Source organism: Rhamphochromis sp. 'chilingali', assembly GCF_963969265.1.
Source record: "Rhamphochromis sp. 'chilingali' genome assembly, chromosome: 16".
In the NCBI taxonomy this organism is placed as follows: domain Eukaryota; kingdom Metazoa; phylum Chordata; class Actinopteri; order Cichliformes; family Cichlidae; genus Rhamphochromis; species Rhamphochromis sp. 'chilingali'.
Genome location: NC_137943.1, coordinates 26,497,647 through 26,515,146, shown reverse-complemented (window position 1 = coordinate 26,515,146; position 17,500 = coordinate 26,497,647). Strand labels below are relative to the sequence as shown.

General features: G+C 40.7%; 2 protein-coding genes across 4 annotated transcripts; one reads left to right on the top strand and one right to left on the bottom strand.

Annotated features, from left to right (window-relative positions):
- Positions 1 to 603: 603 nt before the first annotated feature.
- slc25a24l (solute carrier family 25 member 24, like) lies at positions 604 to 12,163 on the bottom strand. Of its 3 annotated transcripts, XM_080862164.1 has the most exons (12): positions 11,629 to 12,163; positions 10,875 to 10,958; positions 6,664 to 7,812; positions 6,445 to 6,571; positions 5,969 to 6,056; positions 5,509 to 5,620; positions 5,255 to 5,413; positions 4,316 to 4,453; positions 4,121 to 4,231; positions 1,974 to 2,141; positions 1,760 to 1,898; positions 604 to 1,665 (listed from the first exon to the last, which is right to left on the bottom strand). In XM_080862164.1, the coding sequence occupies exons 3-12, from the start codon at positions 6,784 to 6,786 to the stop codon at positions 1,478 to 1,480; spliced, it is 1,353 nt and encodes a 450-aa protein (XP_080718290.1). In that variant the 5' UTR covers positions 6,787 to 7,812; positions 10,875 to 10,958; positions 11,629 to 12,163; the 3' UTR covers positions 604 to 1,477. The 3 variants fall into 3 exon arrangements, with proteins under 3 accessions (XP_080718290.1, XP_080718291.1, XP_080718289.1); XM_080862165.1 differs by lacking the exons at positions 10,875 to 10,958; positions 11,629 to 12,163 and having other exon boundaries at positions 6,664 to 6,777; positions 6,916 to 8,829; XM_080862163.1 differs by lacking the exons at positions 10,875 to 10,958; positions 11,629 to 12,163 and adding an exon at positions 8,108 to 8,829.
- dnajb4 (DnaJ heat shock protein family (Hsp40) member B4) lies at positions 9,635 to 15,986 on the top strand. The gene is made up of 3 exons (XM_080862166.1): positions 9,635 to 10,081; positions 12,174 to 12,754; positions 14,997 to 15,986. The coding sequence occupies exons 1-3, from the start codon at positions 9,871 to 9,873 to the stop codon at positions 15,225 to 15,227; spliced, it is 1,023 nt and encodes a 340-aa protein (XP_080718292.1). The 5' UTR covers positions 9,635 to 9,870; the 3' UTR covers positions 15,228 to 15,986.
- Positions 15,987 to 17,500: the final 1,514 nt, after the last annotated feature.

The window sequence follows — 17,500 nt, the reverse complement described above, 5'->3', positions numbered from 1 at the left end:
ACACCAACCCTCTCTATGTCCTCCTCCTCCGCATTCACAAATCTTCTGTGTGGTCTTCCTCTTTTTCTCTTGTCTGGCAGCTCCACATTCAAAGTCCTTTGTCCAGTATATTCCCTATCCCTCCTCTGCACATGTCCAAACCATCTCAGTTTTGCCTCCCTAACTTTGTCAGAGTCCAACAATTGCACTTAAATCAGTAATAACTTTATAATAATATTTCTTTAGTAACATGCAGTGCTGTCTTTTGTTTATGAAGACAAGTTGCTTGAATCTTCATGGCATAAAATACTATTATCTAATATTCAGTAAGGTTGAGGTTCTGTGCCAGCTATAACGAAATCCCAATGAATCCCAACGAAATCTCAGAGGAGAAGCTCTTTGCACTATAAACACGGATAAAATGTCCCATGGAGTTTGTTGGTCATGTCGAAATCTTATAACCTGAGTGCGATGGATCAAAACTTCACTGTGCTCATCTTTTTTTTTGTGACATATGAAATTTTATTTTATATATTAGCATTGTTGTTGGTGAGTATATTGTTTGCTCTGTGTGGCTTTACTATTTCCCTCAATAAGGATGATCTCACAAAGAATTCACTTGGCCTATGTGACCCTTAATGACTCACACGATCAAGGCATGGATCAGCGACTCTCAACGACCACTTCAGCGTGACAACGGCACTACGGGTTAAATATTTGAGACTGACTTTTAGAGCTGAAGAGTCCTTTCAGGTAAATGTCTTCAAAACCTGAAAAAGATTTATTCCAGAAGACTTTCACTCCTAAATCTTTATTTTAAACATGACATTAAATCTGTTACTCCTGAGATTCACACACTTAAATTGAAAATGATCACTTTTGTAAATGTATAGAAATGTAGATATCTCATTATCCCCATCGCTACCATCCTCCTCTGTCACACCAACCCTAAGCAGGTCCTTCACTACATCACTGAATTTTCTCTCTAGCCTTTCTCTTTTCCTCCATCCTCCTCTCTCGCTGCTTCCTAACATGCCTTCCCCATCGCCTCTTCCTTTGTCTTTTCCCAACAGTAGCACAGTTTCTATCAGCATGCTTTTGGCCAGCAGAACCAGAGGTGATCGTTGTTAACCCCGGCCCCAGTGCGACCTCCCCCATTCATCCAGGCTCAGCACTGACACTAGGGTTACAGATGAACACTATCTGATTCATGCTACGAAGTATCATTTTATTATACAGTCAACACAACAACATATTTTCTTATTTTAAAAGAGCATGTCGAGTAGCCAGCTGTTACTCTTGGTTATTACATATTTAAAGTCAGTCAGATTATGGTTCCATGCTCGTGGTCAACAGAAAATATAACAAAGCAAATCCTGCAGAGTTAACCATAACTTCGTGATTGACCTCATTTCACATCTCAGGCATTTTTTTCAGACATGTGTTTGGATAATTAACAAAAATAAAACTCACAGCTTTTGCTTTTTTTCTAATTTCCTCAAGACTCCAAGGAGGAAAAAACATTTTCAAATTTTCTAGTCAGAGTGTAGTTCATTAAGGCACACGGTATCGCCCTGACGAAGCTGGCTCCCATGCCATTATAATATCCTTTAATTCCATATCTTTCATATATCCCAATCAGTCCCGGTAATACACCCGAGGCTGGCCGTGAATCTGATCTGAAAGCTGAAGAACAAGACAAACAAACATGAGTAAAACATTCCCACATAAAAGCTTCATATGAAACTGTAAACTGTGCCGAATGAATGAGAGCCGATACCCTGCGCTTGCTGCTGAGTTCGGATCACCGCCAGCGGGTAACTGGTGATTTGTCCAGAAGCGAACGCCACAAAGCTGAAGAAAAACAGTTTGGAGTCACTGTTGTAGGCGGGATCGCTTTTTGCCCAGCTCATGATTGACTGCAATTACAAAATAAGCAATTAGCATCTTTTCAAAATAAAAGTTCACTTGATCTCTGTTGTCTTCTGGCCCACCTGATGAACAGCACACTCCACACCTGCATAGGGGATCATACAGAGGATGCTGGGCTTGAATCCTCTGTAAAAGGAAGACAAAGACTCGCTTCTATAAATGGATCGGGCACACACTGCAACACCATGGTAAGTGCCAGCCTGCTGCAGGTTCAGCCTCACCTTCAGCACCTGTAGAGAAAACAAGAGGAGAGTGAGACTGCTAAAAGAGATCCCCACTAATAAATTAAAGTGGGTCTATTAGTCTCAATTCTTGGACTCTACTAGAGCAGCTTTGAGTGATTCAACAAATTTTACATTATCATACAGTTTAGCTAATGCTGAACTTTGGTGAAGCCTGTCAGTTCATCTATTGTCTGAAACAAGACTCCTTAATTCCTCAGCCTCTAAACCAGCTTTCTTCAGGTTTGCTTTGAGTAGCAGTGGGGCTTCACAGCCACAGAGATCACAACCTTTTTTCCTCACCTAATTCTCCAGTCACATGTTTCCATTGTATAACTATTCTCCAAACACTTGTCTGGCAGTAAATTTTTGCTTTTGCTTGTTTCCTACCTCATGTTTTTTTCTTTTGGTTCCTTATGGTTGCTACGTAAAATGCATATTCCCCAACTGGCAACTGGTTGCTGGCTCAAAACCCTCGTTGTGATTGCTTTGGTCATTAACAGGTTCAAATGGAACATGCCAACTTGTTTGCAGACACTGGCCACTTACTCTGTGAGTTTAAGTGGCACTTTAAAAAGTGCAGCTCAAACCAGAAACAGAGAATATTCACCATTAAAAGGAAAGCTGTGCCTTATTGCTGCAACAAACATATCTCAAAAAGCACACATTTTACATTAAAAGGGAACAGTTTCCCTTCTTAAAAAACTTCACCACTTAGAGAGTAGTTTGCAACTGTTTGGAGACAATTCAGGATCTTCTTGTGATACAAACAATTGCAAGGAGTTTTTCAGTGCAGCATTGTGTAACTGTTTGCAAACATTTACTCACTATGGATGGCTAGCAGCCTCCACTAACCACTCTCCAACAGCTGCAGAAGAAATGCTTTTTCCTAGCAACTGGTTGCTGACTGGTCTCTAGGCATGACTGGAGCCCTAACCTGCCATGTTGGTAATAATTTGGGGATTTTGGGCTTTTACATTTCTGTTAACTAGACTTCTACAGGGGAAAAAAAGTTTATGTAGCACATAGTAATTCAGAAAAGATACATGTCCTGAAATAAGAGGGGATATGAATATATACCATTTTACCCATTTGCTGTGCTATCAACTGTTTATGATTCAGAATACCTGCTGTATAATTCATCAAACTCAAGATGACCTCATGCTCAAAACACCAGAAAACCAGAAAGATTAAAATATGTAGTGAAATACAAAGAGAAAGGTTAGTAGTTAGAGGAACAGGGGTTTGCTGTCGACCGTGCATCTTTTTTGTATTTATTCACGTGCTCTGTGTGGGATGGGAGGAAGAGTTTGTGCATTTTGGTTTTATGATGCTCGTTTGTTTTTGTTTTTAATAAAAAAAAAAAAAACATTTATTGTTGATAAGATGGTGTTGACATGATGTTGATATCATCAGTGGTAACATTTTTGCTTGTATTTGGGCTGCTGACTGTGGAGGGGTTATTTGAGACTTTAGTGTGACGAACGCAAACAAAGGAGAGCCTCTAAAAATATCAGAGCACGCTGGCCTCAGTACAGAATGTTAGTTTAATGTTGTTATAGCATAAAGGGGAAAAACTGAGTTGAATAACACAGTATCCTCCAGTTTCTCATAATGTAAGAAGCAAAAGCTCAGTTTTAGTATTTTCCTCACCTGTTTACTCCACATTGCCGTGGCGATTTATCAGCCTCAAAGTAATACAGAATACAGTTATTCACGGCCATGAGATTACAGATGAAGATCACTGTTTCCCAGCATCTAAAGTATTTGTGTGGTTGTTCACGCACTTCCTCATGGTGATTGTTTAATATTAATATTGGAACATGTGTTGTTCTCTTTGGAGATACTGTAGAGACTGACTCATTTGTTTATGATAATAAAAAGGCTTTATAATGAGTCTAACAATGACATAGTAACAATTAAAACAGTCAGTGATCTGCACTTCAGGACAGAAATGTTAAAGTACTCAGATCTGCCACTGATCTGACCTCTAAGGGGTAGAAGACAGCGTGAGCCACAGCTCCAGAGATGCAGCCCAACCCGAAACGCTGCTGCACTGTCAGAGTCTGCTGGGTCCTGTTTTGGGTGTAGACCTTCATCTAAACGGAGCAGAGGACATCTGAGTGTGCTAATCAATCGGAAAAAAATAAACTGTACACCAACAGCTCAATGCTCAGCCTCACCTGGGCGTAGATAAGACACTGAAGTGTCGACTGTGGCGTTCCTTTCAGCACGTTGACAGCATTGCCTTGCCACATTGACCGCAAACCACCTCCTCTCATCTCCTGAAAACCCTGGGAGAAGGCCTTGGATCCATACACCTATTGTGGAGACAGGAAGTCATTTTCAGTGAGGTGCAGGTGTGCAGTGATGTGGAACAGTCACAACAGCAACACTTTTAGGATAAATATAGGTACATAAAGTTAAAAGCAAGATAAAAGCAACAGTTTGAATGCAGGTCATAAAAATAAGGCAGGCAAGCTGATAACAGACTGTTTTTAGAGCCAGAGATACTAATGTAAAACTAGGCCGGGCTCACAGCCAAAACGAAACATCCATCCATCGTCTTCTGCTTACCCATATCAGCGCCACAGGGGAGCTGGAACCCAAAAATTTACATTATCTTAAAATGCTAAATAGCTTTAATGTTTTTTTCTGTCTCTCTTTGTTAGCCCTGTGACAGACTGGTAACCTGTCTGTGGTGTACATCTAGGATAAGCTCCAGCTCTCCTGCAACCTTGATAAGCAGTTAAGAAAATGGATGGATGGACAAAAGAAGCATATTTGCTTATTAATCTATACTGTGACACGATGTTAAAACATGAGTGGCTCTTTTACAAAATGATTCAAACCTTTATTTAAGCATTTCTTAGAGCCATTTCTTTGCAGCAGGAACAGCTTTGACTCTACAGGCTTTGTGCACCTGGGCTTTGGTAGTTTATCTAATTCTTCCTGACAGAATTTGCGAGTCTTCCAGGGCCACATAATAGTTACGCTGAGTGATGTAGTCAGAAACTCTGTAAAACCGCTGAGCTTGAATAATTATTACATAATTTGTGTGATGTTTCTGAAACATTTTCCTTTTCCTTTTGTCTGCAGTGCCTTGTGATAGTGGAGCTGACCTGAAGTTGTGTTTTAAGGCGGTCTATGGGTGCCGTCATGGTCCGGGACACAGCATCCGCCAGTCCTGCTGACATAACAAATGTCCTCCAAGCACTGAAGCCTGACGCTTCTTCAGGGAACTCAATGGGGATCCCGCGGCTCTCCCCGACATCAAACACCTGCAGGAGTACAAACAGGAGGACTTAACTGATCACCTTTTGAGGAGACATTTTAATCGCTGTGTAAATGTAAAGCATAATGGGAATGATCATACCAAACTGTGTTTCCATGAGGACACTAGCTCCCCGATGTTATCCACAGGGTTGAGGATGATGTGGTGCAAGAATTCATCCCAATCCACCGTCATCGAGTTGTCCTTATCCATCCTGATGTTGCCAAAGACAACGACACTTGTCAAGTTTCAGGAAATAAAGCTTTCACATCCCGTATTAACATCACATCATTTGTCCATTTTCAAAACAGCAAGCTGAGTAATAATCATTTATAATTCAGAGATACAACAAGTTCAGGTTAGCCAGGTAGTGAGTCCATACTGAGGGATCCTTTTAACCATTCGTTTAATCTGGCAACCCAAAATAATCACGATTATGCCTTAAATATATTTTATTTAATGCTAATTATGCTAATTATTTTAAACCTATATGCCAAGTATAAATGCATATATACTCAAAAACAATAATGAATCTATGAGGTAGTGGGCAAGAAAATCTTACATTTGTATAATTTTTTTTGCATTCGGCTTTGAAATGACCACTCCTAACTCCTTAAACAAACATATGATGTCCTCCTGGTCAATGAATCCTGATCAAAGAAGAAATGCACAAAATTACAAACAGATACTGCTCTTCCTCATAAGTGAAGTTTCTATATGATGTGCTATGGTCCCTGAAATGCTGCAGGTCTGTGTACCATAAACAGATCTTTTGTTTGCCTGCCAGCCAGTCGTGTCTGACCTTGAAAACACATTTCACCATCAACAAAATAAAAAAATGTATTCAGGTTATCGAGGAAAAGTCATGTTAGAACACACTTTCTGCAGAGTTATGTTCATTATGTTCTTTAAAGGACAAAAAAGCAGGAGGCGCAGATCTTAAAAACTGATTTAAGTCCTCACATACTTCATTTTGTATCATTCATTTTTTTCCTCCAGAAATGTATCACTTATAAGGCGGTAAGACTTTCAACTCACCACAATTATTCTTATCAAGGTCATGAAAGTGAATTTTCCACTTCCTCTCTCTGTCCATCATGTAGCTGAGGAACTCTTGATAATCCAGCAGGCCATCTTTGTCTCTGTCATAAGACTCGACGATACTCTACAAGAAACAAAAACAGCTCTCTCAATAGCAGGTTTAAAAAAACAATAATAATACCGATGCATATAGATGCTATTAAGAATATTTGTTACCTGGACCTTCCCATCCGCTGAGATAATACCATGCTTCCTCATTTCGTCTTGTAGCTCCGCCACAGAAACGAATCCATCCTCATTTTGGTCCAGTTTACTAAATAATCCACGAAACTGATCCATGGTTCATGCAGAAAAGCAGTAAAATTTTCCAGATGCAAACAGAAAAAACCTTTAAAACCTTTTATTCGTTGCAGGACCTTTTAAAGGAGATTTTAAAACATTCATTCATTATCACCAGAGATGATTGACCTGCAGCTCTGCAGAGGCGCTGACTCACTGGCAGAGAGAGAGCTTCTATCAGCGGTTTTTGTAAAACTCACTTCCTCTAAGGAACACCAGGGGGCGCTGTGGCTGCAGGAGAGGCCACCTTCATCTGGAATAGACACAGTGGCCTCGAACCTGTGATCTTCTGCGTGCTATTTATACAAAATGTATTATTTATTTTTTTTTTAAAAAGGAGACACATCTTGCAGATAAAGGAAACTGCTGACATCAAGAATTCCAACCAGTGGCTAGAAAAAGCTGACCTCGAGCACAGCACAGAGGCTCTGATCACAACAGCGAGCCTCAAAGCACCAGATGCCTAAAAGCAATCGTCTGCCACACTCGATAGGACCCAAGATGCAAGCAATGCAAAGGTCCCACTGAGACAGTCCTGCACTTAGTAGCAGCATGTAAGATGCATGCTGGCACACAGAGAAGCACTGGGTTTGGATAGTACACAGAAATGTCTCCAATTCCCAGTGGAAGACAGGTCAGCAACTGCTGTCCAACCAACAACACATCCATCCAACACATTCTGTCATCCAGCTGCCAGTAAATTATTGTAAAAATTACACATTTACAGAGTCATGACAGAGAGCAGAAGACTACGGTTGTGATAGATGTGCCAGTTAAAAGGAGGAGACCAAATGCACTGAATAACTGGAGCAGATAGGAAAGGAGGAGTGGTCCCAGTGGTTACAGGAGTATTACAGGACCTGTAACCCCCAAACTGGGAGAGTGGCTCCAGCAGATTCCAGACACAATATCTGAGAGGTCTGCAGTCCAGGAAGAGCTAAGTACTAGAGGAAGACACACATACCAATCCACGGGGGGTTGGAGGCAGTCTAGCAGACTTTGGTTTCAGTGGCTCTTCTCCAGTGACTGATGGTGTAATCCATAAGATAAAAAAAGAAGAAGAAAAAAAGCCTAAACTGCTACATGTAAAAGGGAGGAAAACAACTTGAGGATAACGATGAATTGCTTGAATACGGATTTTCTGTGACTTTGGGAGTTTGAGTATTTCAGAGTTTGGTTAAATATAGTTTTGTGATTTTATTGTACCACGTGTTTATTGTCTTTATTTACATTTTTACCCGCATTCCTGGTTTGTTAAGATTAAAGAAAACGCCAAATGTTATAGGATAGTTAAGATACTGACATATAAGATATTTATTACCTGGCCCTTGTCATCTGATATACATACAACATTTTCCTCCAGATAAGCATGGGGAGTTTCAGAGTTTCCATTGCTTCCCATTGGCTGTCAGTTTTGTGCGATGACGTCATGGCTATAAACGACATCAAACACAGTGGCTGGTCTTTTTTCGCCTCTCACCTGGATGATGTGCAAAGGACCCCGGTTCGGTGAATGACGAGTATCGCCACTTACTTTCTAGAAAAAGCCGCCAGATTCCAGTCCACAGCGTCCACTTACTGCCACTCATACCGGAAAGCAGCTTTTCAAAATAAAACAAATTTATTCTCATGTAAGGCAAGTAAAAGTGTTCTATAAGAAAAAAAAAAGAAACTAAAATAAAAATATACACCTACAACATTCAAGGAGTTTCTTATATTTATTCTATTTCTTAATAAAATTCACCTCACATTAAACATATCTCAGTAGGTTTCTTTATGAATTTAGGTTGCTTTATGAGAAGGTGAACAGATCTGCATTTTCTCTTCTCACTGTGAGGCCTGGGGGAGGAGCTGTGGTGGCATGGAAATGTTTTGCTGCACTGTTGGGGATTTATTTAGAATTAGAGGTAACACTTAACCCACGTCAACATGCATCAATTCAGCTCAGTGGATAAAGAATCAGCATCACATAACCGGAGCTCAACAATCTGGGTCTAAACCTGGGTGAAGCTGGTTGATCTTTGTGCCTGAGAAGACCATATTAAGGGTTTCCCCTCTCTGTGACGTCATAAAGAGCCAAGAGTAGACAAAACTGTATGAAACAGAGCATTTAGAGGAGTCAGAAGTCTGAGCTTTTGGCTCATGATTGCCTGTACATAACCTCATTATTTGAAACTTTGGCCTTGTTTAATGTGAATATCCAGCATTATAGTCGTGTACATACAAGATGTTTTTAAAATGTAGAAAAACAATAAGAGTAATGAAAAACTCTACAATGAGAAGGTGTGTTTCAAATTTTGAGTGGTGCTGCATAAACAGCAGAACTGTATGCTTGGTAACACTTTCGAGATCGAATTCAAACACAATAAACATATAATAATTGATTTTCACTTCATAGGTACCGCACTGAATAGCTGTAAGAATTTATGACTTGGTTTTACAGTAAGCAGAGTGCATCTCAAAATTACAAATCGGGTATTGGTTTGACTGTAGTTTGATATTTTCGGCTCTTGGACTCCTGTCTCGTTCTTGTTTTTGTATCAGGACAAACATTTATGTGATTCGATGCCCTATTTTTCGTAAATTGTGGAGGTATACAATTTTAATGTTTTTAATTATTTTTTTTTAAATCTCCAGTCAAAAAATAATTGTCCCACCTGTTCATCTTGAAGCGTGTTTCGCAGTTTTTATTGTTTTTCTTGAAAAAAAAATTTGATACAAGACATTCTCTAATGCGTCATAATTTTGGAAGCTCAAGCTCAAGCGCACCGGAACCAGAATTATTTATTGCGTCTGACTTGACTTTGGCGCTGTGGATACAGGGGAGGGAGCCGTGTCTATTTAAAGAGGGTCATCCAGTCACGGATAAATAACAGAGGGTCCACGGCGTTGACTAACCCCCTCTAAATGGTCTTCATCCTCCACTGTGTGTCTGTCTGCGGATACTTATTGTTTATTAGTCAGCTGTGACAACCATCCGCCGACCCGCGTCAGGCCAGTCTACCTGCTCTGCTCCAGGAGCTCTAGCCCCCTTTTTATTTGTTAATTTATTATTTTTCTTATAGGGGGATAGGTGGGTTAAAAATGGGCAAAGATTACTATAAAACGCTGGGTATCTCTAAAGGAGCCACGGATGAGGATATAAAAAAAGCTTACAGAAAACAGGCGCTGAAATGGCATCCGGACAAAAACAAGTCTGCAGCCGCCGAGGAGAAATTTAAGGAAATCGCCGAAGCATATGAAGTCCTCAGTGATCCGAAGAAAAGGGAAATTTATGATCAGTATGGAGAGGAAGGTAACGTATATTTTTTTAATTACACGCTATTGTGTGTTTCGGGTTAAAACACCGTTATGAACGCGCTGTGAAGCTGGATGGCTGCATGTAAAACACAACTGGCTTCAATTCAAGTCGCACACTGTAACCAGCACAGCAGCAGGCCCACAGCACAGCTGTTCGGCAGATCATCTGCATACATTTCTGTGCATTTTATCATGAGGCTCAGTCCATATGTGGCACGGCACTTACAGTAATAAGCTCCAATTTTAAGAGAAACCGGGGGTAATATCGATTCACACCAACAGCCATTCTGTACAAAATGTTACAGTAGCAGAGGTACATGCAGCTACATGGAGATTTTCAGTCCAGACTGCTATTTTCGGGATCTTTGGTTGGTGTGAGGAAGGAAAAATAGACCATCCATCATCTCCACAACCACATATTTAAAATTTATGGAGGCATATTATGATTTTTACAATTTTACTCACACCAAAACATTTTTCTCCTCTTAATGTAACTGGATACACGAGGAACCTTTCTCAGAAATGCACAGTTTAAGGCACGGGAAGTGTAAAGCAAGAAAATGCATGCAGGAAAAAGTTAAAATGACATCATGAGCATGGAAATTTGAACCATATGGCTTCTGTAAGAGCTCCCTCAAACCATGCAAACAATTCCCTGAGTTGGGAGTTGATCTCAATCAAAAAAAATCCGCTGATTACTAGTGGTGAGATCCATTTATAAGAGTAAAAGGGAAAACCAAACAAATTTTCCAGTTTTGTAACAGGGGACATGCTCTTATATGTGATACCTCTACCAGAAAGCGTATCCCATCATCCCATCATGTCCACAAAGGTGGCGTGGTTCAACTTTAGCAGTTGTACTCAGTTTGGCCCTGTGATGGAGATACATGAAAAACTTTTACCTGAACAGTTTGAGAAGGAAGCGATGTAAAGAAAGAATGAGCATAACATGGCTCCATCACAGAATCTAACTGCAGCATTACAATTACCCTCTACATGAGTCATCTCCTCTAATATCTCAAATATATCTTTCCTGATATTGATATTAAAAATACTTTGTAAGACTCAGAATTTGTCCATCTATGTCTGAAGTGGCTTGACTTCTCAGCATTTTATGTCATTTTCTTGCACTAATCCAATTTTCCTTCTCGTGACACCAGTACTATCCCCTCCACTCAGAGTACCAACCAGTATCAGCTGCTAGTTGAATAACAGCCACAGTCTGGTGTTGCCATGTTGGCATTTTTCCCACATCATGTTTCTCCAGTGCAACAATATTATTGTTGTGATGTCATAGCTTTGAGACTGGCGAAGGAGACTGGAAAACTTTGATAATGGAAGAATTTGTACTTCAGGACTTTCTGCCAGAAAGCCTTTGTTTGTTAACCTAACCCTGAACATGACAATGTAGAAACTGTGACTGAACTGTGACTGAAAAATAGTAATGATTTAAATTTTAAAAAATTTAAAAAAAGGCTAAAAACAATGCTATTTACACTGACTTTTTGGTTCGGGGTAGTAAGTAGCACTGCTAGTCCTCACCATCAAAAGGAGGCAGCTGAGCTGGTTGGGGGATCTGACTAGGATGCCTCCTGGCCACCTCCCCGGTGAGGTCCTGCTGAGAGGAGGCCCAGGGGCAGATCCAGGAAATGCGCTCTCAGCTGGCTTGGGAATTTCTCACCAGAAGAACTGGAAGAGGTGTTTGAGAACAGGGAGTCTCTCTGACACTTTCCCCTCCCTCATCTGATGTCCCAAAGTTTTTCCCTTAAGGAAAACTTTCTTTACTCCCATATTTTTCTGTTTTTATTTTGGAATGATGGTTGAGGAACATCATTAATAAGATGTAGGTAATCTCTGAGGTAATGTGGCATTTTAACACTTAAAAACCACAGTACTCACTCAAGAATGATGTAAAGTGTGAAATAAAGAAACTGGGACCATCGTGGTTTGATGTTTTAGCTCTAAGATCATTCAGCAGAACTCTGATAAACTGGGCTGTACTTTGAAGTCAGAGTTTATCAGTCATGCTGTAAGTGCTCTCGCTGAGCTGAGCACTCATGTCATTAATCATTTCTGTTGCCCAAAAGGTCTCAAGGGAGGAAGTGGGCCCGCTGGTGACGGACAAGGCACCACTTTCACCTACACCTTCCATGGAGACCCTCACGCCACCTTCGCCACTTTCTTCGGAGGCTCCAACCCCTTCGAGATGTTCTTCGGACGTAAAGCGAACGGGCGAGACGACGAGGACATGGAGGTGGACGGAAACGACCCCTTCGGCTCCTTCACCAGCTTCAACCTGAACGGCTTCCCCCGTGACGGCCACGTGGGCCTCGGGGGGCAGCAGCGGCGGAAGCAGGACCCGCCCATCATCCACGAACTGAGGGTCACCCTGGAGGAGGTGTTCCACGGCTGCACCAAGAGGATGAAAATCTCCCGCAAAAGGCTAAATCCAGATGGCAGGACCATGCGCACTGAGGATAAGATTCTCACTATCGAGATTAAGCGGGGCTGGAAGGAGGGAACCAAGATCACGTTCCCCCGGGAGGGAGACGAGTCTCCAAATACTATTCCCGCTGACATTGTTTTCGTCATCAAGGACAAACCACACCCCCACTTTAGGCGGGAGGGCTCCAACATTGTGTATCCAGTGCGTGTGAGCTTACGACAGGTGAGGCCTTTTCTATTTTGGCACCTGCTTTGTCTGAGTGTAGAGGTATTAATAGAGTCTGATAGATGAATAAGTCACACACAGAACAAGTTCATATTTAGCTGTGAGTGCAGCTTTAATCAGAATCAGAATCAGAATGGGTTTATTGCCAGATGTTGAGGTTTACAACATTAGGAAATTGCTGCGGTGCTTCAGTGCAAACAATAAGAATTAAAGTGCTATGTAGAAAGAAAGATATATGCATGAGATATACATGCATATATGTATATCTGTAATGCTCTGCAGCTTAAACGCTGGTCACAATCAATAAACTGTAGGTACTCTGCTTCAGCTGTTTCCCTGGAAAGCACGGGCTTAAATGAATCAGTATAGTACCAGACCAAACTCACTCACACACACACACCTTGAATGCACACTTATGTAATCTGGATCATCGGCGCAGAGAAGTAGGAGCTGTATCGCAGGGAGAGCGGAGAGGCGACGGCCACCCACGTGCACACGGTGCAAGATGTACTTACTTATGTGGTTCCTCCCCCTCAGCACACAGTGAGAGATATAACCTCCACATCTCTGAATTTATGACCACTACCAGCAGATCAGCTGTGCATGCTATAATTAAGCTGCCTTTCAATCAGTTTCCAATCACAATGAGACTCTTGTTAAGAAGAAAATGTGGGCAACTATGACCCAATTAAAAATAAAAAAGCACACAGACAGAATGATACCTGAAGCCATTTAGTCTTTCAACATGGAAATTATGACCACCTGTAATCACTTGATGCTGATCAAACGTCCTTCTCTTGATGAAGACTAATCCGGAGAGTTCAAGTGGTTCAGGGCTCTGAAAATAGCCTTTAAGATTGTTTTGTGGAAGCAGAATTAAACTAAATTTTAAAGTCTGTTGAAGATTAATCAGAAATCTAAAAGACAGATGTAGCTTCTATCTTGGATAATATGCTATAGTGCCTTAAACCTGCATTCTTGCTGATGACCAGCAGGGGGAGACTCCTCTAGTTGCAATGAAAGAAGTCAGGCTGTATAAAAATCTGTGGGGAAATGATCCTTCTTCTTACTTGATTCATGATCTCTTTGAACAGTTTCCTGGTAAGCTTATGTTCTCAGTTTCAAGTTGGATCTCACATTGAATGCAACATGTTGTTTGTTTTGTCAGTTATGCTCCTCGTTAGTGTCAGGAAGGAAAACCAAGCTGAGGATACTTTAGGTTTGAAAAGCTGCTGCCGGTCACACCCGGCTTCAACGCTAAGATGGCATCAGCTCGAGGCTCCAAAACAAACACTCGAAAATATTAAGTTGATATCATGTTAAAAAAATATACAGTTTAGTTAATATGGTCACATTGTACTGGTAGCAGATGTTAGACTTGAGGAGCTTTTGTTTAACAGCTCATCTCTTTTCACTCTGGGTGTATTTGCTCTTTTTGTCTGCTTTTGTGCAGCTTTGGTTGCAGAATCTCTCTCTCGATCCACCTACGCTCGTGTTTTGAGTTAGATTAGATAGAACGGTAAAGTATTTGATTAATAGCTCTAGTGTAATGTGAGATTCTACGCATGTATCGCAAAGTAAGCACGGCTTTATCTGATCAGATAAAGCTGCAGTTAAATTGCTTTTTCTTTTTTTTAACTTGCATAACAAAGGCATGAACACATATTTTGACATTTGTTGTGTAATTATGTTTTTCCACTGACCTATACTGTGAATATTTGCATGTATCTCATGCCTCTGGTTTAGTCTGCAGAAAAGATTCAAACACAGAGAGGAAACCATTTTGGACTTTCAGGGAATTAAGAGGAAACTGTAATTATTGCTGGCATTGATAGCAGGAAAAACATATCAGATGGGCAAATAAGATAAATCCTGAAACTGTAGAGATCCAGCCAAAGGAAACACAGGGATTAAATACACACAAGCAGGGAAGGGTAATAAGAAACGGGTGAACACAATCACACAACAAGCAGGGTGGGAAAACAACAGAGCAGAGAAGAACAAACGCACGAGGATCAAACCTGTAGAATAAAGTAAGAAGGAAACTGAAAGTGGGACAAAGGAAGAGAAAACCTTTAATAATAATAATAAAATAATGATAAAAGGAACCATAGATGATGCACCGACATAGCCGGTGAGCAGATTGCTGTGTTATTTCTGCCGTTTTTGCAGTCGTCAGTGTGTGGGTTGCTGTTCTCCCGCCGATCCTCACCTTACCCTCATATTCTTGTCTTCACAGTCGCTGTGCGGATGCTCCGTCACCGTGTCGACGATAGACGGGAAGACGTGCAACATGAAGATCACGGACGTCGTCAAGCCCGGCATGAGAAAAACTGTAGCCGGACAGGGTCTCCCGTTCCCCAAAAACCCCGAGCAGAGAGGAGACCTGGTGGTGGAGTTTGATGTGAACTTTCCCGAGTCTTTGCCGACAAATGCCAGAGATGTCCTGAAACGGCATTTACCTGCTTAGGAAGAAATAAACGAGGGAGACAGAGCCACATGACACACACACACTTACACACACACATGCACAAGGACAGTTCTGACAGTTCCCAGATGGACCCCCCCTTCCCAAATGGTGAATGTGCAATTTCTATTTTTGAGCTATGTGGTGTTTTTATAAATGCCATGCATGCTGCCAAGTTGATACAAGTGCGAGCGATATCTGAACGTGCACATTTCATGTTTGTGGGCCTTTGCCACTTTTTCGTTAGTTGGAAATGTTTTGGTGTGAATGAGTCTACAGCTGCAAAAGCAAAAAACAAACTTTAGTGTCAAACAGCTCGTTGTCTTACTTTAGACTCGTCAGGCTTCACGTTTGCTTTGCCGCGAGCAGTGAACTTTGATTTGGAGGTTCTTTGGAGGTGGTCGAATGAACTCAGCAGGTGCAATGTGTGCATTTTAGAAACTTACCTGTGAAAATACCTTGACTTGAATTTTAAAATAAATATTTACACACAAACTGACTCGAGCTGTTTCAGCCACGGAGAGGCTCAGAAACGCGTCCTCCTCCGGGATATAAACAGTCATCGCTTTAAAAAGACAAAAAAAAAAAGTTAATACCGCTTAGGATTATTTATAGTCTGTGTAGCATTATTATTACACAACATGGGTTCTTTGCAGCCCAGGGGGGAATGAAATGAACCTATATTTTGATAGTCAAATGTGAATAATTTGCTGTTGTAAAAAATGTTTCTGATGTGCGAAATTAAAATTAAAAATACCTTGACTGAAGTTAATGTGTAAAGTTACTCACAGTACAAATATGAATGTGTAATTATAGCTGTCTGTTAGCTCCCCTGCTGCTGACGCATGCAGGAGAGCTGACATTTTCCCACCAGGGGACGCCACATCTTTATGACTCAGGGGCCCACAGCCAGGATGGTCTGTGTTAGCGCCAGATTTGCTGCGGTTTAGTCATTTTCACTAAATTTCCCATTTTTATTTAGTTTTACATCAGTGATTTTTATTGATTTTAACTCAGTGAGTTTAGTGTCTGTTTCAGTGCTACTTTTACTGGTTTGGGTAATATCAGGAGTTCAGAAGAGCATAACAATAAATAGACATATAAAAAAAAAACCCTCAAACTGGCTGTGTTGGCAGATAATAATATCCTGCTATTAAACTATAATTATCTATCTATCTACACATAGAAGCAGTGAATGATGAAGACTACGATGAACTTAGATTTTGGGGGAATGACTTACCCAGAGTGATAGGTAACAACAGTTGCTTCTCTAAAATTACTGCAGGTATCTTTCCTCCTTGGCATTGTGTTAATGCACACGTGAAAACTGCCAAAACTTCAGCTTTGTCACAGATACTGATTGAATTGATCAGATGCATTTAGTGCTAGTTACCCTCTTAATTCCTATGGAAGCAGTAAGAGGATAGTTCGTTTTGCACACACTGCTTCTGCATTTTTCCTCAGTTTTTATTAAATGATTAATGACACGGTGTAATATGTCAATGTTGTTCATCCAGGCTTGTATTCCCACAACTTTAAGCTTTGCTAAGGAACGACTGATTTTTGTCACGTTCTGACATATAAAAGATTGAATTTTGAATAAGGTTGTACTTTCTTTTTACATAACTTGATCCGTCCATCCATCTTAAATCGTCCATCAGCATGTGTAGAGATTCATGCAGATGATGCGTCACTATCACGCACAGAGAGTGGAGAGTAAACACACATGCTCTGGGTAGTGTGGGAGCTCACCAGCTGCCGATCCTCTCCCTTCAAAATCGCCGTAACTCTGACTAGAAATTGGCATTTGGATTTTTCAATCTAGTATCTGTGAGCATTATGTGAGTAAAAGTATGGCCTCTGAGTTAAAGGTCACGGTGTAAACCTGAAATGATGTCTCCTGGAGCTTTTACCAACCACAGTTTCCCATTTTATGTTGTTTAATGTTGCATTTTTATCCAAAGTGCAGTGAAAGACTCATCATTAAATATTTAAGCTATGGATTAAAATTCATAAATCAATATTTAGTCCCTTTAAGATTGCGCAGATTCGATAACTAACAAGTACGACTGATTTACAAAGGTCTTTACTTTTTCATTATCAGCATTTAAATTGATTCTTCAAAGCCTGTTTTAAAGAGGAGCATTCAAACAGCAACTTCATCCTCATAATTATTTATTCATTAAATAGTTCCTGTACACCCGAGGAGCAGTTTAAACAGATGCGTGCTTCACGCTCAGCCTTCAAGTAACATGTTATTGATGACTTATAAGCAA